The following is a 27373-nucleotide window of genomic DNA, read 5'->3' as shown; positions in this document are numbered from 1 at the left end:
CATGCTTTTAAAGTAATGCTTGGCACAACAAGGATCTCTGCATTTCTTTAAATTCTACGCATCGTGAGCAGGTAAATTTCTCCATACCTCTCTTCATTTTGTCTTTTCTACTGAACATAAGAAATCCATACAGAAACACTTCTTGACTAGGCCAGCTTTAAAAACAGAACTGCACATCCTTCAACCTCTCTTCATTTGATTGACCATGTGTTTTTATAAATCTACTGGGACAACATTAGTATTGTTATTTATGGAACGTGTTAAAATTGAGTTTACAGTAGAAACTTATTTGTGCCTCATGTGCTTCCCTGCTGTGAAGGCCAAATTCTAGAATTACACCACAAAAATGGGAGCAGAGCTTGGTCCCTGCAGACATGCATTTACCTTTAGCTTCTAAGAATTTGGCTATCTCTTGATGTCCTGTGATTAGTGACCATTGATGTGCTGACCATGTGGGTGGTTTCAGACTTTTCCCGAATGGAAACAACTACTGTTGAGGTTCGGATTGCTTAAATCCATTTTAATGTCATAGACATGGAAAATTATTTACCTTCTCCCTCCACTTTGAAGGCAGGTTTTGGACACAGTCCTTATAATGCGTAACTTTCCAGGACCGCTGTCTTGGAGTGGTTTGTTGAGATGTCCAGCTGGAATTTTGGCAGGTACTTTGGTTGTGCTCGCAGGCTTTGGTTTGGGGATCCGAGTTGGAATTGAACGATGGAACGCGTCAGTAATCTTGAAATAAACCGAGAAAATAAGTTATGCATTAGGGAGGAGAAGATGGATTGTGTATTTAGCTTGTCGATGTCTTTTCCACTTCGTCAAATGAAACATATTGCTCTTGGAACTGTTTGTCTGAATTTCCTTTCTCTCCTTGGCAATGAGTGTGCAGCTTTGTATTTCACTTATCTACTTGATTGGTAAATATCAAAGAATGTGAATGGATTGAAATCCAGAGTACGAATAAGAGGGGTTTGCTGTTAGCCCTCTGTCTAGGGCAGCAGCCCCAGGGGCTGAGTGAGTGATGCAGGGAAAAGGCTGTGAACTTTGTGACTTCTCTGGGTGAATATGCAGAGAACTTCAAGAGAAGCAAGTCCTGAGTACCAGAGAGTACCTAGCTTGTACTTTACTCTGAGCAGTCATTCTTTGAAAGTGACCACAGTGCTTGTGGCTAGGCTGTTTTGGAGGCTCAGAAGTTTCTGGTGGTTTGGGTTGACCTGTGTCTTGGTGTTTGAGGGACAGTGCCTTTAACTTAATATTATAGCTGTGACTATGTTACATTGTGATTTAAAAAACCAACCGACCAAGGAAAAAAATACGCGTGATGGTGGTCTCTAAAAAAAGAATCTTGGGAAAGCAAAGTTTCTGTGGAAAAAGAAGGAAATTTTCCATAGTTAAAAAGTGGGAAGTAGTAGATAGGAAGCAGAGCATGTAGCCAGATTTTGTAGTATAGTGGAGATACCATCTGAGCCTCACAGACACCTGTGATGTTCAACGTATTTATAAACTTCATGGGAAGAGAGTTAGTACTGAAATGATGACATTCGCATATGGTATAAAACGTATTAGAAGCAAGAGCTGACAGAAATTAATGTTATTAAGCAACAAGGTGATAAAAATGTGTGTCAGTTCAGTGTTAATAAACGAAAAATAATATACCTAGGGAAAACTAGTTCACATACAGTACTAAATATGACATCTACTGTCACTCAGAACACAGATCCTGGAGCCACTGTAATAGTCCTCATTGCTCAGCAACTGGCAATTGTCAAACAGGTAACAGGCAGGTTAGGAATTACTAGGAAAAGAATAGGAGAAGACAAGACCCATCATTTTTTAGTGTGTAAATCCAAACCATGCCTACATTATGAATGTTTTGCAGAGTTTTGTCCAAACTGCTCAGAAAAGGTTATGGCAAAATGCAGAAAAAGGTGGCAAAGACAATCAGTTATGAAATGGCTTCTATGTGAAGATTAACAACATCCACTAAACTTTTTCAAGTTTGGAAAATAGACTGTGGAGGGACAAAAACAAACTAACCCAAACAAACAAACAAAAACATCAGAAGAAATCTAGCATTGTAGTGAATAGGGGATTTTCTTTAATAACATGCTTGAGAGGACATCCATTGAAAGTGGGTTAAAGAAAAGTAAAAAGTAATTTGCCTTGTCAAGGAGCTACAAAACTCATTTGGACAGGCAGTTTTTGAGGTGATGATATAAATTGATACGGAGAGAGCTTAGAGTGATTCATGACCTCCATCAAGGACTGCTAAACACAAAGGTGTGATGCAGATTTCAGCTGTGGATAGCCAGAAATTGTGGACTGCTGGAGTCTGGGTTTATTACTGTTTGCCTGGTACTTATAGAATTTCTCATAAGCATTTACTACTTGTCACTACCAAATATGAGATTTGTAGATCCTGGGTCTGAACATGTATAACTCGTTTCCTGTTTTTATTTTCAAAAAGAGAAAGTTTCAATTTGTAGAGTTTTTAAATATATATTAATAAAGGAAAGAGTTTGACTTTGAAAGTCAGAAGGAGGAAGGAGATGCATTCTTTTTTTTTCCTCTGCTCTGTGTTCCTAGAAGATTTTACCTCTAGGTGAGAAGGCGAGAGGCATTTTTCTTTGCTGTGTTCCTTGACGATTTTTACCGCTAGGTGGCAGTAAAGTTCTTTTTTTTGTGCCACATCCCCGTATTTGCACTAAAACCGAACTGAAACCTGTTAAATGCTCTATAGAAAAATTAACCTGCATTTTCAACGTAGTCCTGAATTCTAGTACTCGTATTGTTAGTATGCAAGGGAAACAAACAAACAAAACCCCAAAATACACACACAAAACAATACCAAAACCCAACAAAAACCAAACCAAAAAGCATTTTGCTTCAATTGCCAAAGGCACTGTGTTAAGAAAGAAGGGGTTGATATTGGAGGGGATAATTGTGTTACTGCTCTATGGCTTTCCATGTGTACTGAGTTGGAACAGTTTGCCTTCTGACTATGTGGTGTGGCCTGGTAGATGAGGGACAGTGCTGAGAATAAGTGGGCTATTCCTAGTAGTGCTACTGTCTGAGGTGAATTTAGAGATGATATAAAAGTGTTCCAGTACAGAGATTCCAACAGGGTACAGAGTGGTTGGAGGATTCTGTCTGTAGGTGATTGAACAGCAGTGTTAGTACTTCAAGAAGGTATTTGTAGGCCTAGATTTTTGCAGGTTTTGTCCATCTGACTGGTGTTCAGGCTCTTAAGGCCTTAAGTCAGTGGGGGGTTAGCTCTGTAAATACCCTTGTCCTCTGGCCTATAGTTTGCGCCAGCTTCCAGGTCATTAAAACCACCATTTACAATATGGCTTTCTCAGGTTTAATTCCTGGCAAAAGTTTTTTGGTGATTCAAAATGATGTTCTGTTTCGCAGTTCTGAATGACAATATTGAATGTATCTAAATTATTATCACATAGCATTCAATATTGCATTATAATTGATGGATTGCTAAAGTTTTGTGTGCTTACAGTGTCTGTATTTCTTGCTTTTGTGTATGTTATGTTTGCTTATAGCCCCAGTAACTGAATTGATGGAACTACTGGCATAGACTCAAACTTGAGGATAACAGCTGTATTACAGGGCTTTTTTTTTTCCTATGCAAATAAACTATATCAGTTTTAAATTTCTGTGCCAGGACAACTAAACTTGCATTGCAGTGATAGTGCCAATCTAACTGTATAGCTGTTAACTTTTCTTGTAGGTAGGGATTTAACAAACTGTACATATAGTTCCCTTCCTTCTCATTCAGCATTTAAAAGTTGGTTTCTTTTTCATCATTCCTGGCATAAATTCTAGAGAGGAAAGACTGAATAACTTAAAGTTAAGGAAAACACTTGTTGACACTTTTTTAGTTTAATTACATGTGTAGCTAGATTAAGGACTAAAATTTGGTTATTTTTTAAAACTTGGTACTAGGCAAAAATATGCATTTTGGATATTAATTGTACAAGAACATTTTGTGTTAGTTGACTATATCAATGCTGCTGTAAGATGTACCTGTAAAGAGGGAATGGCATTATGTGGGAATTGCTGGGAAAGCACTTGAAAGTAACTGTAGTGAAGTTCTGCATTGGTTTAGTTGTGTGCGTACTGAAAATTCTTGTGTAATTCTCTTAGTTCCTTCCCTGCTACTTAATGTCAAGGCATGTGAACAGATAGATTGGCTATGACGTGCTTGTGTGTTGAGATGTCCCTTTTGGGTTTTGGGCAGACCTGAATGACTAAAAAACCCACCTACATATAGATTTTGTTGGGCTTTTTCAGTTTGATTTTTAACTCTTATCTGTGTCTGGGAAGTCTGTGTGCATACCAAAAATCTCTTCAGATGTATGCACCTGTTCTACCAGTTCATTTTCTCTTTCAGTATGAATGGTTTTCAGTCTCCCCCATTCTTTTTTTGAGACTTGTGAATTTTCTAGCTCTGCATTCATCATTGCGTAGTTATGACTCAGAGTTCCCATCTGTAGGCCACTTTTTATATTTGCAATCTTTCTAAGTGATAGAAGCAGAAATAAGATAATGTTTATCCCTTAAAAACGAAGCTGAGCTGCCTTTCATCTTCTGGGGAGCCCTTGTGAGTTCCCATCAGTGCTCTCAAAACACCCCTAGAAATGAAATGTTACCCAGGAGCTACCTATCTGAGTAGCTGTGCAGTTTTCCTTTATGTGTCTAAACACAGTTAAGTAAATATCAGCAAATAATTACTGCCACAACAAGGATAACCAACCCCAAAGACATTAAACTAGCCACATTTTTGAAATAAGAAGATATGTGGTATGTCTGTCCATACATAACAACCTCATATTAATTTAGGGTGTAGGACTCAGAAAAGACCAACATATTTGTCGATAGTGCTTATGGTTGTAGAAATAAGCAGTTATAGCTCATTTTCGGGGGAGTAATGATCTAAGACTCAGGAAAGCTGCGGTTTCATAAGGATATTTTGACTTCCTCAGTTTTAATTTAGCTTCTAAAGTAGATGTCAATCACCTGTAATAGGAATTGGCAGGAGAAAGGCTGTTAGAGTGAGAACCTGTATGTAGCGACTGTGTTTGTTATTTCATAGTGAGTGACAGCAGCTACTTCAGGGATGGGGACAAACACTCCATGGGTGGAATTTTCACACATGACTGTGGAAATAACCCTTCTTATTTTCAGGAAATTGGCTATGAAAGCATGGTCTCAAATATCAGGGTATATATTCCATACACACTTTCCGTGCCCCTGCCCCAGGCACAGAGGTGGCTTATCTGTTACTTATGTGGGCCATCAGATATTTTACTACAATATAGTGCTTGCTTTCTGGGTAGTGGGCTAAGTGTGTGTGGGGAGGTCAAGGAAAGAAAATAGGTCTTTTTCTGTGCTGTTCAAGTAGTTCTCCTGCCTTTGGTCCTCATATTATTTTTTTTTGGTCCCCCTCTGGAAGTATGATGTGTGGTTTGCTTCCTGTTTGAACTGTGTTCATTTAAATAGGGGGGAGCATGTAGTACTTCTGCTGTTTTCTTATTTCCCTTTCTACAGTCATTGTTTAACTTGATCTCTGAGAAATCACTTTAGATAAGGTTCATTCTCACTGCATAAGTTTTTAGTTTAAGAAATTTGAGCAAAGGAGTGCATCATTTTCAGCTTTAGTGAAGGTGGCCAGGGGGTGGTGCTGAAGATCCTTTACACAGAAGTTCATGTATCTCCATGCACACAAAGATGTCAGGCTTAAATTTGTTCCTGGATGGTTGAATGCAGTCAGAACATAAGCCAGGTCTGCAAGTGAGAATGAGTTAAGATTAAGTGATAAACCTCAATATTCCCTTTGGTCTCCAAACAAGACAGCCTTGGGTGAAATTACTGGTTAGGCCTCCCCAAAGGCACAGGGCACTTGAATATTTCCTTTTTTTTTTTTTTTCACTAGATCCTGGCATCTGTCTTTCAGGAATCCAGAGGGGTAATTCTCGGTTGCTTTGCATTTCTTTTTATGCGGCCCACTTGTGTGCCTGACTATATTGAGATGTGTAAGCAGGAGCTGTATAAATAATTGTTATACTTACGAATATTGGTAGGACCTTAGCAAGAGTATTGTCTGGTTTGGGGCACTGCACTGGGCTCTCACACCATTATAAACAGCTCTGCAGAGGGAAAATGATGAGTAGTTCATACCTTTGTAGTACTTGAGCTATTAAGTGGGAGAGCAATTGGACGTGTTTAATCTGGAGAAAACAAAACTGAGGAAAGGCATGGTAGTTGTCTTCTAATATGTCGAAGTCTGTTGCAGAGAAAATAGTTTTTGAGGTCCAGTGGAGCAACAGGAAAGCGAATACTGGATTACAATTTCCGCAAAAGACATCTAGTTTAGAAATTGGCAAGACTTTTGATGGCAAGGATATTTCAGCCCTATTACATGCTCCTGAGGTAACTGTGAAATTGTCATTGCAGAAGTTGTTTAGAACAGGGTGAACCAAGCACTTGTTTGGGATGGTTTAAGTCAAATTGTAGCAAGGGAATAGGCTGGAAGATGTCCAGAGATCTCTTCTAAGCTCTATTTTCTGCAATTTCTACCTTTCTGCTGATATTTGGTCTCTTACAGCACTCTTGATTTCAATAATATGACCTAATTGACAGAAAAATCTATATTAGAAATAATTGCCATATATGTGACACGATTTGCACTCCTGTACCCAAATGTGCCACCATTCTTACTGAACACCAAGTTTAAATCTACTTTCTGGTGGTAGGGAAAAGAAGGGTTAGACGGAGGCAAAAGTTGTATTCCTGATTACTAAAATTCTTTTGTATGCCTTGCTTTTCTTGGGATGTGTCCTCATTGAGAAATGCGATAATCTTTTAAGCAGAAGATAGTTTAAAGACTCATTTTTAATAGATAATTGGCAAGATTCCGGGAAAGGTAAGGTTATGTTGTGGGTCAGCTCCCCTAGGACAAGGGTTTACGTGGGACTGATTGATCAACATCGCCATGCAGCTGGCTGTTCTCTGAAGTGAAGAGTTACTTGTTAGCTCTCCTCCTTTTGCCCCTTCAAACAAGGAGGAATCTCTGGCATGTTGTTAGAGCATCGGGAGTCCCTTAGAGTAGTAGTGTGGCCTTTTTAAAGAATACTAAGCACACCGCAATATTAATTCTGTCCAGGAGAGGGTAGTGCCGGCACTTAAATGTGGCTACTGGTGCTTAACTGAAGTATTTTTGTATAATACATTATTTTACAAATCTGTGTCAGATCATCGATTCACTTGGTTTAAAGCTTTGCTGCCATTTGTTGAGTAAGGTTCTTGGCAGTGTATTATTCTGTACAGGTTGTGAGCAGGCAGGGATTATATGTGTTTGGGTATTTCTAAGTGTGTGGCTTTTAAAGATGCATGGAGCTGTGCTCAGACCTACACACATCTTTTAACATGAAAACATCTTCAATATCAACATTGTTTGAAAGTTTTGAATATCTTTTCCTATATTAGTTAATATATATGTTGAAGAAGCATACAGGGCTAACCAAGTTGGGCCCAAATATGCTCTGCATGGAGAAAGAACCCTCTGTTTTTACCATTGGGGCTTTTTTTTTTTCTGTCTGGGAGCAGGCTGTTTTCCCCTATGAAGGCCACCTTTAAAAGTGTGTTAATCAGAGTCATATTTCAAAATCTTATATAAATTTTATATGTACATATATATATGAAATGTGTTTTCTATGTATATAAATTCGGTTTTGTAAAAACCCTATACCAAGATTGGTGTTTGTACAGGATAAAAATGACCTGTAGTGGTTTGAGTGTAAGAAGATCAAGGATAAGAAATTCTAGAATTCTAAACACAATTGAAGCTGCCTTGCTGTGATTTTGCACATGTCAATTAACTTCTCTCCTAAAAGTTGAGTAATTTCTTCCTTCTACCCCAGAAGGATGTTAATGGGACTGATGAGTGTTTGTTATATATTTGGAGTGCTTTGTGTTGTGTTTGCATGCTAGATTGTGTCTTTTCAGACAACAGGAGTAGCTGGTGGCACCAGGGCTTTGGCAGTGATTCCAGTACAAAGTGCTCATCCTTTTTGCTTGCTCCTTCAGTTATGCCGATACAGCTCTTTTGTAGAGCTGTGCCGTGAGGTGGATCCTGTTGTTTGTTTGTTTTAAAATAAAGATTAGTGGAGTGTGTATTTTTTTGTTTGTTTGTTTTTAATCCAGTTTATTGACCTGATTCACAGTGCTGCCTCCCTGAACAGTGATGACAGCATAACTGAAAGGGCAGTATTTTTGGATATGGGATGTGGCAGGGGTAAGAGAGGTGGGGGGAGCTGCATTTGCCCATCCCTATATGAAGACCCTGTGATGTCAGGCCACTGCTTGGCAAGTGGAGACTCATTTCCTCTTGTACTCAAAATCTGTTTCCCAAGAGTACTTTCCTTGGTGCTCAGAAGGGAATCATGTTCAGTTGGCAGCTCTGATATTTGAGGCTTTCTGATCCACAGCATGGTGGATCGTTGGGTGATGTGCTAGCAGGGAGAATTCAGCTACATCTTGGGGCCGCTGACTGCAGGTTTGTGAAAACACTTAATGCTTCTTAAATTTTTAAGGTTCGACATTTTTTTGAGCAACTTCCTGCTTATGGTACTTGGTGTTAATTTTAAAATGTCTCTATACACCCACTTGTGCTGTACTTGAACCATAAGATCTTTTCCTCTTCTGTTTCTTGGTAACATAATGTTTTGTTAGTCTTCGCTTAAGCCCAGAGATTAGGCGGTTGTCAGTTTTTGTTTTGCCTGTCTCAAGATCTGTTTCTTAGGGACAAAGTCATCCTGCAGATGGTGACTCCATTTCCATCACCTAACCTTGCAGCATCCATTCAATCTGAATCAGAAAGTAGCGCTGTACAACTCTGTTTCTGATTATTTTTTCCCCAATGTGGTGAGCAAGCCACCTTAAGCCTTGCATGAGATGTTTACATACAGATCTTTTTTCTTATTAGAGCCTTATATTCTGTCCCGAGACACCGTATTATCTACTATGCTTTGGATCTGGAAGATTAGCTGTCTGCTCCTGTATTTTTTGGCAATTCTATGTCTTATTAGCTACTTAAGGGAGGTTTTTAAATAACTTGAAATACTACCTCTCAGTTGATGGATGGGCACTTTGCTTTCAGAATACCATTATTGCTTCTTACTCTTTTTTTTTTTCTTTTCCTCTTTTTTTCCCTTCCCTCCCCTCATCCATCCTGCCTATAAGGACAAAAATTACAAATATTTATTTTGAAATATTTAATAGCATAAAAAGTATGGCTTATGAACGCTGAGCACCAAACTGCTTTTACTGTCCTTGCTTATGTTCCTTTGCTCACTCACTGAAATAAAACTGAAAAGATGAAGGAAAGTGGGCTGATAACTTCTGCCATTTTTTAACAGTTAATTTTCTCTTTCTTTTCCTGGGAACTTACCTCAACATCCAGGGGAAAGAGTGGATTTTTAGACTTCAGATGAGATGCTTGCTAAGCGTTGATATTATGATCTGCTAAAACCTGCTTTTACATTCTCTTTCATAGTCAAGTCCTTCTGATACATGCAGCTTACTTTGCGACCATGTTTTCCTTTAATATTTAATTAAATCATTACATACCTGTCAGATTTTAGGATTTGGGGTAAATGCTGAAAACAGAAATATCTCAGCATTCAAATTAACAGCAATACTTACCTTTTATGGAATGCTTGAAATTCCCAGAAAAGCTGCCTTACTTGGTTGAATTTAAATATGATTATGCTTGACGTTTTTGTTTGGAGTGTTTAAATCAATTTGCAGACAACTCCTTTAATTTTCTCCTCACTCTGCTGCTTTCTTTTTGTCTGTCAAGGAAATAGGTGAATATTCCCACTCAGCAAAATGGAAATAATCTGAAATATGGAGTGGTGGTCTGAATAAATTGCGATTAATTTGTAAATAGGTAATTTGCTTGTTATTGAGTTATGCTTTCCATTTGTTATTTTATGGTAAAATTACAGCTAACATTTCTGTTCTAACAATTAAGTAAGTTTCAGCTCTCAACAAATGTATCCAGGTGTTTTTCTCTGCTGCACTTTGAAACAGATCTTGGGAATTTGAACAGGATGAACAGGTTTTATTCTGCAGACCTTATTTTTAGTAAAAAGATATGTAGGAGTTTATTTAGGAGTTAATGGTCATGAATGGCTGCTTTCTTTGTCTTTTGTGAATTAGACAGTTACTGGTAAACCATCACTAGTGTAAGGATTAAGACAGGAACAGAAATACTGTCCTTTTTAATTATTAAACTTAAAAGTGATGGGAAATCTAACCTAGGTTTTGTATTCATAATAGCTTGGGAATTGTCCAAAGGACTAGGTGTGCTTATTGCTATGCCCTGATTTGTGCTTTACAAGATGTTGTGATAGACGGCTGGGTGGTTAATGATCAACAAATTTCTGTGTATTTGGTAACACAGGTATGAAATGAATTTTGTTTTTTTTCTACAAGATTTTAAGTCCAACTGAAGAAAATAGTGCTTCTGAGGACAACTCTTAATCCTTTAATTTTTGGAGACTCTGGTGTCTGTTAGTACACTGGCAAGTGTGTATTTCACACTCAGTTATTCAGGACTATGTTTGTGATGTGTCCCTGCAGAGATCTTTGCTGTGGATCAGCAGGTTAAGCAGTAGAAGTGCAGGGAATGTGTTTTGAGTTGACCACTTTTTAGTTTTGAATAGGTCGTGCAGTTAGGAACGTGTAACCAACCTGAATGTAGTTAAATAACTTGTTCACATAATTAGCACACTCTAAGATTAGTATAATCTTGAATTGCCTGAGTGCTGGCTGCTGTCTTGATCAGTAACTTTTGCTGAAATTGGTGGGAGCCAAAGTTTGCTTTGCAGGATAAGACTGTGTACTTGTTCTGACCCAGACCTTAGTCAGGTCTGACTTTTATAGTCAGTGGAGATAAACTGAGACAAAACCAGTGGGAAGGACCTCTTATGAAGCCCAGGAACTTCAGATGTTGTACCAGCATGACATTAAGCTAGGCTTGTGCAAGTCCATATTTTGGTTTTTTGTTTGTAAATTGCCACTTTTCAACTGTAATAGATTTGTTACATCTATTTCTATCATGTCTTATAAGTTAATATTTTTTCTTCCCATTGTTAATTTTACTGAGAAAAGTATGTATGGGTGGTGGGCTTTGCTTTTCAATGGAAATTATTCCTTCTAAAATCAATTATTGCCTAAAGTTGTAATAATTTAGATTCCTGTCCATCAAAAGGACTTAAAGTTGTAACAGTCTCCCTGTTCTGTGAAAGCATGCGGCAAAGCCCTTTGCTGGATCATTTGGTAAGTTACACTGCAGAAAGGATTCTTTTTTTCTCTAGATAATGTAAACAGAATAAAGATATGAGTTCAGTGAATAGGAACTTTCTACTTACTTGCAAACTTCCTTGTTGATATGGAGGTCGATTTTTTTTTTTTTTTTTCCAATTATTCCACCCCCGTCTTCCCCACAAGAGCGTAAGGTACATAGGCATTTCACTTGTTTGAACAAGGAGCAGCTGTTTCAGTTCACTTTTACAGTTTACAGCTTTTGAAAAAGAGACATTTGAAAGTGCATTTCAGATCTGTTGGGCTGGTTTACATTCTGTGTGAAGTTGGTCCACTACTAGCAATATTTTCTGAGAGGTTAGAATTGCCTGTTTGGCACATGTGTAACAGGCAGAACTGCTCTGTTTCTCTTCTTTTTTTAGTCAGTAATACCATATCCATCACAGAAATACTTTAACCTGTTTTGTCCATTCGGTATGGTACTCCTATTTGCCATAGTTCTACATGTGTACATGTTTGGAGTGTTGATCTAATACTACTTCTTAATGCTTCTGTCAAGCTTTCTCTGCCCATTATAGGAAAAACATGAAAGTGTGCCATAGTTTGCTAACCTTGTTTCTTCTTCATTGTACCTGTGTGATGTATATTGTTCATTGAACTGATGGCTAGGAGCTTAGATGAAGTTGGAATATTATGTGTGAATCTATCCTTTAGGAATGTGTTACTGTTTATTATTCTGCCGTGCAGAATAATTATAGCAGTTTATCTGTTGTGACAGAAAAAACCCACTTGCCTTACTCGAGCAGAATAGTTTTGTGATATAAGCTTCACTTACAAGAAAGATTTATAGGAAGATTTAAAAAGAGTTTTAACTAAACAGTGTAAAAAAAAAAAAAAGATGGAAAGTGGTGGTTGTGATCTGGAACATATCATGTATGTATCATAAATTTGTAATGAGATACAATACATAATATTTTGAGTGTTTGTGTGTGATGTACTGGTAATTATCTGAAATGAGAGGGCTAGGAGGAATTGGGAAATAGCAGGGTAGATAATGAATCAAGTCTTATCTGAAGTTAGCAAGCAATATTATGGCGTAATTCAAATTCTACTGTACATGCAAAAAAAATACAAACCACACATAACGAACAAAAATATTCTGCAAGCAATGATAAAAATAATCAATTATTTACTGTTTTTGTAATGTTAAAATATTTTACCAAGGCAAGTTGCAGTCAAAAGTAATGTGAGTTATTTTGAAAATGGAAATACATCAAGATGCATTTATACAAGTGCAAGACTAAATATTTTACATAACTGTATTTCAACGAGGAGATATACAGTAAGTGCACACTTGATAACACTAAGCAGGCAAAACTTAACGTTAGTTTCATATACTGTTGTATAGTTCATGCACAGATCTCTCCCAAAGTAAAGGGGCTGTTCCAAATAATTCTTGCTGGGATGAAAAACAGGATGGGTTGCTGGTAAGGGTGTCAGCATGGATGGGGGTCAGTTATAGACATTACTTACTGTAATTTGTGATTGTCGGGGGAGAGGAGTGGCTGTTGGTGTGATAGTAATACTGCTGGTGATTTTGTTGGTGGGCTTACTGGGTAGGCCATTAGCTAGTGCTGGAGTTCTGTTGTCTTGCACTGGATGACAAGGGCTGATGGGCTTGGAATTGGTGAGAGCTTGGACGTAAGGACTTCCTAAATGGATGTGGATTTTGTTATCCTCAGTAGTTATTACACTTGATCCCGTACTGTTAGATCTCTGGAACTGCCACGATGACTGCCTGTCTGGGGATACTCTAAAAACGGCGTGCTTGGCTCCCATTTCCAAAGGTTCCGAGGAGAGTATTTGTTCCTGAGAGCTTGAGCCTGATAAAGCCAAAGGGGACATTGTTCTTTCAGGAGTTAAAGAACCACATGATTCAGGAGTTTGAGATCTTGTAAAAGTAGCCATAGTAATAGGAGAAATAACTTGCTCTGGGCTCGTGTAACCTTCTGCTGCTTTTGATTTTACAGGCGTTAAGGAGGCGTTTTGAATAATGGTTATTCTTTGCTTTGGGGTGCCACAGTTGGGTATAACTGCTGTGCTTGTGTACGAGTGAGGACTTTCAGTGGTAGGACTAGTTATTTCAAGTGTTGCCGTGTTCTGCCCGTGATCTGGAGTTACTTTTATGTGAAGGGGTTGGCCAGGTGTATGGCTTAGCACTAGGTCACCAGTCTGTGCACAGTTTCCATTCTGCTTTGTATGAATCTTTCCGTTCTGAGGATGGCTCTCTTTGGACTTCATCCAAGGGATCCATAATTTTTTGTTCACGGCATTTGCAATGCCCGAGTTGCTTTTGAAAGGCACTGTTTGTTCCTCCTCGTTGTTGTCTTTGTCCTCATTATCGCTGTCTTCATACAGCTGCCCATTTATGACTGTTCGCTCTAAAGGCATGAGGGTTTTGTAATCGGGTGGTTCATTGTCTGCTGGATCTGTCTGGACTTCTTTAGAAAAAACTTCTAAATCAGAAATTCTCCTCCCATTGAGACCGGACCTGTAGTTCTTACTGAAGCGCCTGCACCTCTCCAGTTCTTTTGTGAGGCTTTCCATTTCTCTTGCTAACTCCCTATTCTTGTTTTCTTGCTGGATGAGTTTCTTCTGTAAGACTGTATGGTCACCTCGGAGATGGCAGATTAGGTCCTCTGTTGCCATGTATTCATGAATTTTCTCTTTCAGTGCATCTACTTCTCTGGAAAGATGACTTGATTTAGCTTCCTCTTCTTTGAGCTTCTTAAAAAGACGCTGCTCTTGATTGGACTCTGCCTTTTCTGTTAATTTATACCTTGCTACTTCCATTTTCACAGCCTCCAGCTCCTCTGATAGGAGCTTGGCTCTGTCGCGTTCATTGACGTATCTTCGTTCGAGAGACTCAAATTCATCTTCAGTTTTCATAAGATCGTCTTCTATAGCCTTCATTTCTTTCAGCTTCTGCTTAAGTCTCTCAACTTCTTGAGAAAGCTCCTTGATTTTGTTGTTCTCCTGCTGCAAGGAGGTGCTGGATTTAGTAGTCTCCTTAAGTTTATTTTTAAGAAACTCTTTTTCAACAGCTTCCAGTGACTGAAGTCTTTTTCTTAGAATATTCACTTTGGAAACAAGATCACTTCCTTTCTCCTCTTCTGCTTTGAGTTTGTTTTTCAGTTCATCTCTTTCTTTTATAACACTGGACACTTTTTCCTCTGCATCAGATTTTGACTTCAGTGCCTTTTTACTTTCCTCAATTAGTTTTTCTGTAACGGACATCACTTTATTTTGTTCCACCTGAAGCTGTGAAGTTGCAGCTTGCAGCTTTTCTTCTGTTTGCTTTATTTTTTCACTCATAGTTTTTCTTTCATCCACAAGCATCACTGTTAGACTTTTCAGTTTTGTTAAGTCTTCTTTAAGCGTAAACTCAGTTTTTTCTAACTTACTTTCAATTGCTTCAAGCTCGCCAATTCTAGCTTTTAAGCCATCCAGCTCATGGGTCAACTGGTTTGTTAACATTTTTTCTCTTTCTAGGTTGCATTTCAGGGAGTAGCATTCCTGTTTGCTCTTGTTGAAAGCATCTTCTAATTTCTCCAGCTCCATGATTCTTTTGTTGAGTTTGTCAACTTCCCCTTTAAGGTTCTTGCTCTGTGATGCTTCTTTTTCTAACTTTCTATTAAGTTCTCTGCACTGATCTTCCATTTTTATGAGCTCTTCATCTTTTCCTTCCATCTCCAGCAGTCGTTTCCGTAGTTCTTCTACTTCGGTCATAAGCGTGGAGTTCCCACAGTCGCCCTTATTTACCTTATCTCTTAGGTCTTGCAGTTCTTCTTCTGCTTTTCTTAAAGATTTATTGGTCTCTTCTAGCTCATCAATTTGTCGGCTGAGAGCAGTTAATTTTAAGCGGAGCTGACGATTCTGACTGTCTTCATTGGTTAGTTTGGCCATCATTGCTTCTTGGTCTTGGGAAATCTTACTGCTTTGGGCTTGCAGTTCAGCTTCCAGCCTGCTGGCTCTCTGTTCCTCTTCTTGAACTTTTGCTTCAGCAAAAGCCAGCTTCTCGTGTGCTTGTTCAGCAGAAGTGGTTAATTCTTGAATTTTTTTACTTTGTTGATTCAACTGCTCAGTGAGTCTTTGCTGTTCATCCACCACCATTAAAGCAAAGGATTTCAGTTTAGTCAATTCCTCTTTCAGTTTAGCTATTTTCTTGTTGTTTTCCTGTTCTTTTTTTGCCTGATATGCTGTTTCTTGTTCAAGAAGCTTTTTCAGTCTGTGGGAAGAAATAATATTGTACTTTGTAGTCATTTTTATGGACATTTAAAAACACACCTGAAACATTATGGTGTCTCTGCCAGATGCGAATGAACATCCACTTGTAACTACAAGCAGAATTTTCCTTTCAGTGTCATGGGGCCTTATTTTCTACTCAGAGGTTCTTTTGCAATGGACACTTCAATATGATAATTTAGACTTAGCAATTTCAGTCATTATGCATCTTTGATTACGTTTTCAGCTTTTGGCTGGTATTGGTGCAACACAACTTTTTGCTCTTCTGCACTGGAACAACACTGATTTTGGCTGTTTGCTGAGGCTGGCTCTGTGAAAGCAGGCTTTTTTTTTAAGAAACGGGATTATCATAGTGATTGAGAAATTAAATCAGTGCAGCCCTCAAGGACAGGTATAATTTACAGCATCATAAACCTCCTAATACCCTCAAGTTACTTCTAAACCATCCTGCTGTTTTACGATGTTTTATGATTAAACCTTATGGATGTTGAAGTATGTGAAGGAAACGTAGCCACACTGGGCAGTTAGTCAGACTGCCTAATGTCCATCTCTAAGCAGCACATGAGAGCAAAACTAAACATTGCAGGTAACTCAGTTGTCAGTGAAAATGCAGGCCTCGTCACCTTGTATCAGACAAAAAAAAATGCAAGTCAGCAGATAAACAGGTGCCTTTTGAATTTAAGAAAGCCTGAACACCTTGATGTCTGTTAGGCTTGGATTTGGTCTTATATCCCGAACTTGTAGAAATACCTAAGTGCAGCCCTGCTTTTATATGCTTCTTGAATGTTTTCATAATGGTTTTCCAAAATCAGTTTTCCAAGTTTATAGTAGTACTCAGTCTTTACTGAGGTGCAACATACTTAATTTGTTAATGACTTGAGATAAGATTTGCACTTGTTTATGTGAGACCCTAAGAAACCTCAAAACACATCAAATGATTAGGTTCTTTTGTAGACTTTTCTTTGTCAGGGAGATACTTGCGGAGTTGATCTGAGGTATGATCAGGTTTGGCTGGCACATTTGCCTCTTTTCAATTTGATTTTTCACGCAGCCAACCTGTAACTATATTCTGGTATTAAAGAAAAGACTGAAAAGCCTAGATTGAAGTAATAAATGATTAGAATTTGTATGTTTCACCATTGTTCATATGTATTGTATGTATCCCAGTTGTGCAGATTATGCAAGGGAAATTAATTGCGTATCAGGACTGTACTTGCACAAAATGACTTATTCAACACTCATTAGCTGAGGCCCCTTTTTTTAGTTTTTTTTCCCCCCTCTGAAATACGACTATGACTACAAGTTGCTGCTGAGATGTAAGATTCCTGTTCCACATTGGTCTCTGGTCACTATTGTGATGCCCTTGTCCGAGTGGTGAGTCTTCACAGCTTCCCACTGGCAAGTTCCTGTGTCAGCCATCCTTTCAGTTCAGGAAGAGCTTAGATAACGGCCTCCTTTGCACAGCTCTTTATTACCTGTTGGCTGACTGGAGGTATGTATTTCTGGGCATTTAACAGGCCGCCTCAGCAACATCCCCTTTGGCAGCATTGTAGGTTTTCTTGCACGGAGAGAGGAAGACCCTGCTGTTCCACAACCGTCCATCAGACTTGTCTGATTGAATGGTGACATTGTATAGAGGTTTATGACTATAAAATTTCTTGTAACACCTTCACCATCCCCAGTGTTTTTATTTTAGTGCATAATCTGCACTATATTGGATGTATTGAAATGCTTTATATGAAAAATTGTCAGAATGGGAAGTAGCAATAAACAGAGTTGGTATCAAAGACTTACACCAGCCACAAATTCTTACAGCAGTCAGTTAACATAATGGGGAAAACAGACAAGAAGAGGTATAAGTGGAGAGGGAGAGATTTGTGGAATGAGCTTGAAGGAATGCTGCTGGCTGACCGGACAAATAAACGGGGAGAAGACTGCGCCATCTTCAAAGGCAGCTTTTTACTGTGATGTTGGTGTATAAAGTTTTGTCCACTTTTCAGTGCTACTTTAGTTTGAGTTGGTTTTAGTGTAAAAGTCTCTGTTCCCTCCCCACCCTTGTCTCTAAATGCTTTAGTAGTGAAGTTCAATTGATGATTTACCGTTGCCATAGAACCATAACAGAAGCACAACTAACAATTTCATTTGGAATGAACTCAGTTTTTGTGTGTGTGTGTGAAGTTAAGACGTATTAATACTGTTAAAACAGAGTTGGGCTTATTTGCATTTGATTTGTTTTAGCTTGTTTCAATATAATTTATTTTTGTAAGGCAAATTTAGCTGAGGTGATTAATGCCTAAATTAATCAGTGTTTTACCCAACACTTCAATATTAACTAGTTGATATCTCTCTGGCCAAATGAAACTGGTGACTGATGCCCCTTAAATTGCTTTAGAAAGAAAAATCTTAGACCAAATAGTGACCAAGAATTGTAATTTTCATAGAGATGCTGTATATTTTTTTTATGATGCACATAGGGTAATTGTGTATAAATAATAAATAAAATCAGTTGACAAATGCTTCAGTGAATAATCCCAGCAGTCCTTCCAGTAAGCATCTGCCTATGTACAATTTGTATTTTTTTCTGTCTTCTTCTCCTCTTTGTTTCTTCTATAACTTATTTCTCAAGATATCTGGAATGCATAAGATCTGCTTCAGCAAAGTCCTTGAGGTTCCAACCCCAACTGAGTACTTGAGTAAGGTCGTCTGATCCAATCTCTGATCAAGTCTGTGTTGCAAGGGCTATTTGAACGGAAGTAGCTAAATTATTGATATCTGACCTGGATCATTGTATAAACTGAGAAGGATTTTCAAGAGATTCTGTTTCTTTGCTCATGCCAGAGGACTTTAGGGTATTTGAAAATGTTTCCTTCATTCAAAAGACAAAATGCAGTTTGAAGATTCACACAGAAAAGCAAATATTTCTAACACCTGAGATCTATTTATTTTTGAAAAAAATACTTCTATAAAATCACTCAATTGAAGTTAAGTTACAGAGCACAGAGTGGAATCTGTGAGTTAAAGGATTGTAGTGTATTTCTAGAAAGAAAAAAGAGGTGCATTAAGCATGGTATATTTTTTTTATCTTGTGTAATTAAACATGGTTTTGCACTTGGTTTTGATAACTAGAGGTGTATTCATACGTTCCTATACAGAAATGTTCATATATTCCTATACATAAAATGCCCTCAACAGTGCTGAATAGATAACGATTTCTTGGACAGAATTGAGATTGATATTGTAAGAAATCAACTGGCAGTCTGTTAATATTTGCAGAAGAATTTTCCCTTGGCTGCTGAATTCCTGCTTCATGGTTCAGTAGGTCACAGCAACTGTGTCTGCACACATGCACTTAGGAATGGAAGAGGACCCTAAAATATTTGAGTCTTTTTTTTTTTTTTAGTGGTGTGCTTTTTTGTTTGTGGGTTTTTTTGTTTGTGCTTTTTTTTAAATTCATGGCTTGGTTTTTATCACTTTTGTTAGGTAACCTGACTACTACAGGTCAGGACTTGATGTATATCACTTGAATTAAGGCACATCACGTGTTTAATTGAAGAAGTGCTGTAAGTGATAATAGCACTCTGTGATATTTTCCATACTTTTCTGACAGAATAACAATACTTTGTATTAACTTAATCCAAAATGCTCTCTGCCTGAAGAAGAGTATACAGAGTATTTGAGAGAGCAATTTTACCAAAGATACGCAAAGGTCAAAAAATGTTGGCTAAAAAAAAAAAAATAGGTGCTTCCCTATCAAAAAAATATTTTTATAGTTTTCATTTCCAGTTGAGTTTCATGATCATGTAATTTTATATTCGGCAAAGGTAGGTATATCATTTAGTCAAAGCTTTCCCATATAATTCCAAGCAGTTGATGTCATAGGACTAACCCTTCTGAATCCAGGCCAGTGAAAACAGAGATTGGAAATTATTTTTATGAATGTGAATGTTAGGTAGTTAAACAGAGTCAGGGCAGTGTCTTATTACTTTTTCTTCAGAGCTTCTGTTATAAACGACTGTTTCTTGTGCCTTACTATCATACTTGTTTGCAATACCAGTTGCCTGTGTTTTTATTTCCTTAAAGAATTTTTGTTTCTCAGCTCTCCTCTGTTCATTATAATCGCTTTCCTCAGTAAGCACACTATAGCTTCTTTATGTTAATACCATGCATCCAATCGTGTTTTCCTGTTTTCCCTTTTCTTTTTTTTCAAATACATACAGCTTTGGCTACACTACATGGTATTTAGCAACATAATGACTATGTCTTCCCTACAAGAAGTGGGGACTCCCCAAAAAGTTATCTGTCTTCTTGGTGTCATGTGATTTTGTCCTTAAATGGGGTTTTCTGTTGTCATGGAGGGATCTGTATTACATAGACATGGTTTAATTTATGTTTTTACGGAATTCTTAGGGGGCTGCTTTTCCTTTGAGTTTCAGGGAAACTAAAGAAAGCATGGGAAGCTGTGATTGCAAGACCTTTATTTTTTAGAGTTCACTCTAGAATGAACCATTATTCTTAGAATAATAAGAACAAAACCGATTTTTTTTTTTCCCTTAAGCGATCTTGTAATGATAACTTTAGAAAAGGCTACGTTCTTTAAGGATGCAAGTGAAATAGGTGTTGGTTTGTAAAGCTGTACTTCTATCATTCTTTCCACCAAAGCACTGAGGAGATTTTAATATACACCTTGTCAATATCTTGATTAAATATCTTGCAGATCATTCTGCAAAAATGATCAAGATTTTCAATGTCTGTAAGTTTTTTCATTTTTGTAAATCATGAAGATACATATTTCTGTCTAGCTCATGTGGTCTTCACTCTTCTCCATGTAAAAGACATGGCTTACTAGAGCTTCTACAGGTAATAACATGAGGGAGACTTCTTTCTAAAGTTTTTGGATGTGTGCTTGAATTTCCCCCTGTACAATGCAAATAAAAACACTAAGCTGAAAGCTTTTAAATGTAGATGATGTCATGCTTCTTCCTCTGGGGCATTCTTCCTGGTTAGCAATAAGCCATGGTTTGGCCTTTAAGAAGAGAAGAAACATGCTTCATCATTTCTGGTAAATTTTACAAGTTATTGTAATTTTGACACCAATGCAGTTAAATATTTATTTTTGGTAGAAAGCCAGGCTGTCTGTGCCTTCCACAGTTTATGGCAACAAAATTTGGGTTTGTTGGTTTGTTGAAATGGGTTTCTGGTCTTGGGATGGCTGTGTGTTCTGCTTGTTGATGTGTAATCTTTATGAAGTTATATCTTATAGCTACTTTTATGGCTCTCTTTATTATCTTTATTGATGCTTCTTCCCTTCCATCATAAAGTCAAAAGCCTTTGAAATTACAACAGCAACAACATACCATAGCTGTTGTGTAATCTGTTGGCTTTATCTGAATCAGTCAGCACTTCCCAACAGAATGCAGACGCTTATTTTAAAATTTGTTTTCCAGTATATTATTTACATATGTATATTTTAAATCATTAGTTTATACTAGGATTCAAACCTCCACAAAGGGTGTCATGTCTCAACTGCAAGAGACTGTAAGGCAAATTTCCTGATAAGGAAATGTGTTTTATAAAATGAGGACTTTTAATGAGGGGGTGTGAGTTCTGCTTATTACTCTGCAAACTACTACAGAGTAATCGTTGTTTTATCTGATGCTTAAAATGCTGACTTGCTTTACAAGTCTTAATAAAAGTCATATATGATGAATGGTGTTGCCAGTTCTGGGTTAACTTGGGCAAAATTTCAAATGGATAACCAGATGTATTTAGCTGAGATGCTGAGCAAACATATGCAGCTAATATATTCTTTTAAAAATTAATTAATCTGGAACAGTAATGTTGTTGGTGACTGGTTTCACAACTACTAAGCTGCTGAATATTCTTCCTGGTGATATAGGGATAATGGCGATCATAAATGTTATGAAATCCTGTGCAAATTGGGTGACAGTAAATGGCATGAGAAATGTTTAACAAATTTATGTTGGTTAATTTAAGATTGGATAAACATTCACCTCTAGTTGGAATAATTTTAATTGAGTGCTAAAATTCAGTTTTGTCTTATCATGAAACCTCAGTTTAAGAAAATATTTTTCTCTCTTGAATTATCTTCTCTTTGTATCTAGATGTTCTTGGAAATCACCTATCAGAAACACCAGTCGTATGTAAAAAGTATTGATGTTTTCTATGGTAGTAACTGTTTGAATATGCAAGATGATAGTTATTAATTGTCTGTTCATTTCTAATCTTGTAGTGGTAGCCATTCGCAATGTCTGAGATTTTGAAAGGTGCAGGACTTCTAGGTGGGAGTCAAGAAGTTGTAATGCTATTAAATTGCTGCCAGATTTTTCTGTTTTCTTTTTTTTAATTATTTTTTTCTTGACTGCATATCCTGAAAAACACTGTAAATGAGCACTGACCTGAGAAGACCACAATAATAATGAGCTTTACTTGAAGTTAGCCTTAAAGCTCAGGGTCCCAGAGTTCAGCTACTAGAAAACATGGCACAATGAATTGTGAGCTGAGCTCTGATTTGTCACCGTTTCAGATGCACTCTGCTTCCTTCTTCCACCTCTCTAGATTTAGCAGCTATTTCAGTTATTCTTTGAACTCAGTATCTATTACTGTTGCCATTTCACTGCTACGTAATTGTGCACGTAGCGTGACTGCTAATCCTCTTCTGTTCAGAATCTGTTCTGAATGCATCAGTAACTCAGCTCACATGAATACAACTTGGGTTTTGTTGGTTAGTAGTTTGGGATTTTTTTTTTTTATTACTGTAGTACATATCCATTCTCCTTCTCTGTCTCTCTCACTCTCTCTCCACACTGCCTGTAAAGTCAGAAATAAAGCAAGTAATTTCATATGCAACACCAGAATTTGGAACTCTTCGAATTTACGTCAGCCAGGAAATCATAGTTTTGCAGATGGAAAGCTTTCAGAAGGAAATGGAAAGATGAACCACAAGAGATGTGGTATAGGGGTCAAAGCAACAAGACTGAGGCAGAACTTCTCAGTTACTAATCCAGGTCCTGCTTCTGTATTTTCTTCATATTTAACAAGTAAAATTTTGCGCCTGGACTTCAGATTTCTTAAAATGGAAAAGCAGTGTTGACTTACTGTAACATTATTTTGAGAATTAATCCAAAGAGGTTTTAAAAGTATGGTAAGTACATCAAATAAATCAAGACAACTACTGCTTTTTATTATTTGTGATTTTTAAATGACAGTGTCATTGAAATGATTGCATTTGATATTGCATGATAACAAGTTAAATTGATGGGAGAGATCCCGTGTCTTTAAGAACCCGAATTTTGCTTTAAATGTGTACTTAAAGCATTACTGCTAGAACATTATTACTTGACCACAGTTATTGAGCCATTTTTTAAATCATCAGTGCTATAAAACACTCAGTACTACAGAGATAAACAGGACAGTGTTTTTCCATTCTTTTTTGTGTTTTTCCTCTCCATGGGCAGGCGGACGCATTTGCATTGTCTGTGTGGAGTGTCAGCACCAGCAATGGTTACCACTGGAGCCTACTGCTAAGATTTAGCCAGTGAAAAATTACAGCAGGAGTTAATTGAGATCTTGAGAAGTGTCTTTTAGAGCCCAGTCTGCCTCCACCCTGTTCTCTGTGGGAAGGTGAGGCACAAAAAGGAAGTGCAGCTTGCTCAAGTTCTGGAAATTTCTGATCAGGCTGCTACTAGCACTGATTACCCTGGACATGTGTGTTTAGTTTGTATGAGGCAAATCCTGCTTAGTTATCACTGCCATGCTGTGTTACTGTTGATGGTAGTGTAATAGTTGGAGAGCTGAATTTTTGGCTTGGCTATTTAATCTGCATCCTTCAAGTGACTGAGGAGTTTGCAGAAGTCCCGATTCCCTGAATGAGTCAGTTACTTGAGCTCTGTGTAAGTTTGTAACCCTTAAGTCATCTTTTTACACTCCTCAGTTTAATGATAATACTGGTTTTTGATCAAGTGAACAATCTTTGTCTTCTTTAAGCAATTTCAGTAGGTAAATTGTGTCTAAAATTTCTGAGTTTTTTATCCTGTATGTTACATTACAGTGTGCAAGTTCAAGGTGGACCTCTGTTTTTTGGATGCTTTTTCTGGGGGACAGTTGAGAAAATAGATGCTTTTTCTGGCATCTGATTCACCTGGCGCAGTGCTAGTGCTGCTGTCTTGACCAGAACTGGGCATAATTGTGAAGGATCCAATTCATACAAACTTTTTTTAACTTCAATTAGTTAATATTTTTGGTATGACAGAAGATGGCACTCAGCCAACAATAACACATCATGTTACTCAGAGGAGGCTGGTTAGTGGTAAATGTCATTTTCCCATAACATTTACAGGAACTGGATGTTCCCTAAAACAATTTTAACACACATTTTATACAGAAATAAATGTCTGGGGCCACATTTTCATCCACGAGCAGAACAGGCACTGTGCCTATCTCTTATGCTAACCATGACCTTATTTGTATGTTATCAGTCATCAGCAGTGGTAAAATTTAGAACTTTCCATAGTGCCACACGCATTTCCTCTGTTGAACTGAATGAAGGCGTCTTCCTCATTGCTGCCAGTCCTGGATAAGCGGCTCAGTCAAACAGTGGCCACTTGCTTTTGGACAGGTGGAAGCTGCCTGCAAACTTTAGTATGTTCTCCACACGCTCAATGCACATGACAAGAATTTATGTGCTGAAATTGTGGTTAGAACCACACAGATTAAACATTGCAAATTGAAGAAAGGTACTTTAGTACTGAATGGGACTGTCTGGGGAGACTTTGAGTTTGCCATCATTTGGAGGAATGGGGTTAGTTAAAAGCAATTAGACAAACATTCCTCAGGAATGATGTAGGTGGTGTCGCTCCTGTGCAGGATAAAATTCCATGACTTCTTGAGGGTCCTCTTTGTACCCACGTAATCTTTATTATATACATACATCCTGAAGTAGCTCTGTGTATGTATATAATAAATTCTGAGTGTTTGAACACTTTAATCAGGTTTGCAGATACAGTTGCAACTTTTTATAGTAGCAAAGACTGGAATTGATAAGAGCAGTTGTAACACTAATGTCAAACAGATATTTCACTTTTAAGCTAAATTTGTACCTTTTTCCCGTAGACCTGGTAATGTGAGAGCGTCTGTTTTCTCAAAGACTTGGCCAGCACTTCATCTTGGAGGACACAAGTGAAAGCGAGTTTGTAGCAAGGCATTGCAGCATGGTTAACTAGTTAAGGATGGCTTTGAAGCTACAAGTGATGAAGAATGCTGCTACTTTCCTGCAAACAGTAAATTGTATTAAAACTATTTCTGATGTATTACGAGTTGCTTCTGGGCACAGTTTGAGGTATTGAAGCTCTCTAGTTCTGGGGACTTTGCTACCTGGGAGATAATTCATTTTCTTGCTATCTGTCCTAATCCTGCTAAATGTCTTGTTTGTCTCCTGTATCTGAATGCGTTTGGTCTTGAAGTGTAGGATGTTTGGAAGCTGCATTTTCTCAGTAGGACCTTGGTCCACATTGGCCTGGGAGAACTTGGTGAATCATCTGAAGGTGCAAAGTCAATGCATTCCTGTTTAAAGTGTGTTAGTCCTTTGCACAGGTGCTCTTGTTCAGGATTTATGTTTACACATTTTCTCCAAACTGATCCTCTTCAAAGAGGACTAACACATTGGTTTTAGACTGCAGGACAGGAAGCTACAGTGGAGAGCGGAAGATGATAGTCTGAGAATTTTTTTAATGGTTATAGTTCTAACCAAGGTTTACTTTGTAGATCTAATTCACATATTTAAATAACAAATAATAATTTTAAGTAGCCTTTTCACCTGTGATGATTTGTTTAGCGAAAAGAAACAACTTTTACTATCAGGTGTGTGGATTATCGTGTTGAAGTAAGATTTTCCATTATTCTGCAGCCTTGATAGTTCACTGTGTTAAAGATCAAATACCCTGCTTGAGCATAATAGAAAACTGGGTCATTTAGTCATGTATCCACTCAAAGTGCCAATAACAGTTTGTATCTAGAATATTTTTTTTTTCTCTAGCTACTTGCATGTGTGTTCAGCAGCTGGAGTAACTGTTGCTTGCTTTGGAAAATAAATGTTTCTCTATTTATTAGGAAAAAAACCCTAAACTATTAGGGTGAAAAAGTGGGTTTTACTATTTCTAGCTATTCTATGACCTTTCTTAATCTCTTTTAAAATTGATCTGAACAGTCTTCTTAAAGCCAAGAGAGATACTTACTTTTTCCATAATTAGTTGTTTTCCATTTTTTTCTCTCTGCCTTTCAAAAACTGTCATAGAAAGAAGTCTTTTTTAGGAAAAAGGAGGGTCATGTGCATGTATACTTCCCGTGCCCCTTCAATATGATGACATCTAGACTCCAAGTGTTCCCTGTTCTTCAAACAACTGTTAATTCAGCCAAACATTCCCTGCTTCATTATTGTACCCGAAATTGATTTATAACTCAGTATCCTTATGTGACTGAAGGGCATTTGGCTACATGCCTTATTTGATCTCTTGCCTCTTGGCTGATGGTCTGTGATGTTTAGGTTATATTTTCCTATTTTCAGATGTCACTCTGAAAATGAAGGAGCTGTAGCATGCTTTCATGTACAGTATGTTTCTGATGTAATACATTTTAGCTTTTATCATTAATTTATAACGTGATTTCAAATGCTGAATTTAAAAAGACACAATTCATCTCTAGACAGAACTTGCTAGTTGTGTGGTTAACTGCTTTAGCCTGGATATGTGAGTGGGTCATTCACAGGTTATAAAATGTTATCTTGTCAAATTCTGATTCCCCCCACCTAGTTAATCCTGATTGAAATAGGATAATTGTTGCATTCTACAAGATGGCAGTAATCCCCTAGAGCTTTAAGCAGAGGATGGGAACACAACAAGGGTGAGCAGACACTTTCCGAAGTGGCTGCTACTTTGTATGCCATGTGACTTTTTTTTTTTTTCCCTTCTCCTTTATAGGAGTTAGCAAAAATCTGTAGCCTTGAAGATACTTGTCAGCTGTTGCCTGCTGCTTTCTGGAAAAAGAATCAGTGTGTGCATCTCCTAGCACGAGCCTAAATGTTCTCCATGGATTGGTGTCACCCCCATACCACCCTCACAAGCAGTCTGTTTCACCCATCGTGATTTGACCTATATTGAAGCTGTACTTGCTGACTTTGCTTCAGAGGCCTTTTATCCCCCTGCTCTGCTTACACATATGCAAGCAAATGCACATACCCATTTATATATTAGATATGTTTTTAGAAACATATATTTTAGGAGAAGTTTTAAGCCTGACGAGGTTCATGGTAGCCTTTTCATTGGAGCCAATTCAGTATTTAATTTGGGAATGACACGGGCCGCTAGTGAAAAGACTTTCTTCACATGGAAGCACTATTTTACATGTTAAGAAAATGCTTCAGCTTTGAGCATTAACAAATTGTGGTTTTTCCAGCTTTCTACATCCAAGTCAGTATATTCAGCACTGGATCTCAAATATTTAGGTCGGGGTTTGGCTGCCCCAAACGTGGAGCCATTGTATGGCCAGATTCAAGTGACCAAAATTTAAAGAAGAAATTAGGCTCATGTGATTTCTCATTTTCCTCTTTTCTAGGTAGGGATCTGAAACAGAATGGGTCTACTGAGGTTGAGAACAAGCTTGACTGGGGGGAGCATTTTGAAGCTGAAAAGAAAAATAACTGTGGTATTTA

General features: G+C 37.7%; 2 protein-coding genes across 8 annotated transcripts in view; one reads left to right on the top strand and one right to left on the bottom strand.

Moving 5' to 3' along the window:
• The window catches only part of CMSS1 (cms1 ribosomal small subunit homolog), a 247671-nt gene that overhangs the window by 4880 nt on the left and 215418 nt on the right, over window positions 1-27373 (top strand). The gene's annotated exons all lie outside the window — the stretch shown is intronic.
• FILIP1L (filamin A interacting protein 1 like) overlaps window positions 1-27373 on the bottom strand; it is a 213947-nt gene that overhangs the window by 3046 nt on the left and 183528 nt on the right. For 6 of the 7 annotated variants that reach the window (XR_014184716.1, XM_082059417.1, XM_082059416.1 and 3 more), the window contains 2 exons: window positions 12880-15634; window positions 551-735 (listed from right to left, as the gene is read on the bottom strand). Coding sequence is in view for 6 of the 7 variants with exons in the window: in XM_082059417.1 (XP_081915543.1) it covers window positions 551-735; window positions 12880-15634 (2940 nt within the window). In the remaining variant the exon portion in view is untranslated. Of the gene's footprint in view, window positions 1-550; window positions 736-9736; window positions 9870-12879; window positions 15635-27373 lie in introns of those variants that run through there. The other variant, XM_082059420.1, reaches the window with a different exon arrangement.

The sequence above is a fragment of the Streptopelia decaocto genome, assembly GCF_964273445.1.
Source record: "Streptopelia decaocto genome assembly, chromosome: 1".
Taxonomy (NCBI): Eukaryota; Metazoa; Chordata; class Aves; order Columbiformes; family Columbidae; genus Streptopelia; species Streptopelia decaocto.
Note: the sequence above shows the minus strand (reverse complement) of the source record. Positions and strands in the feature narration are given on the sequence as shown.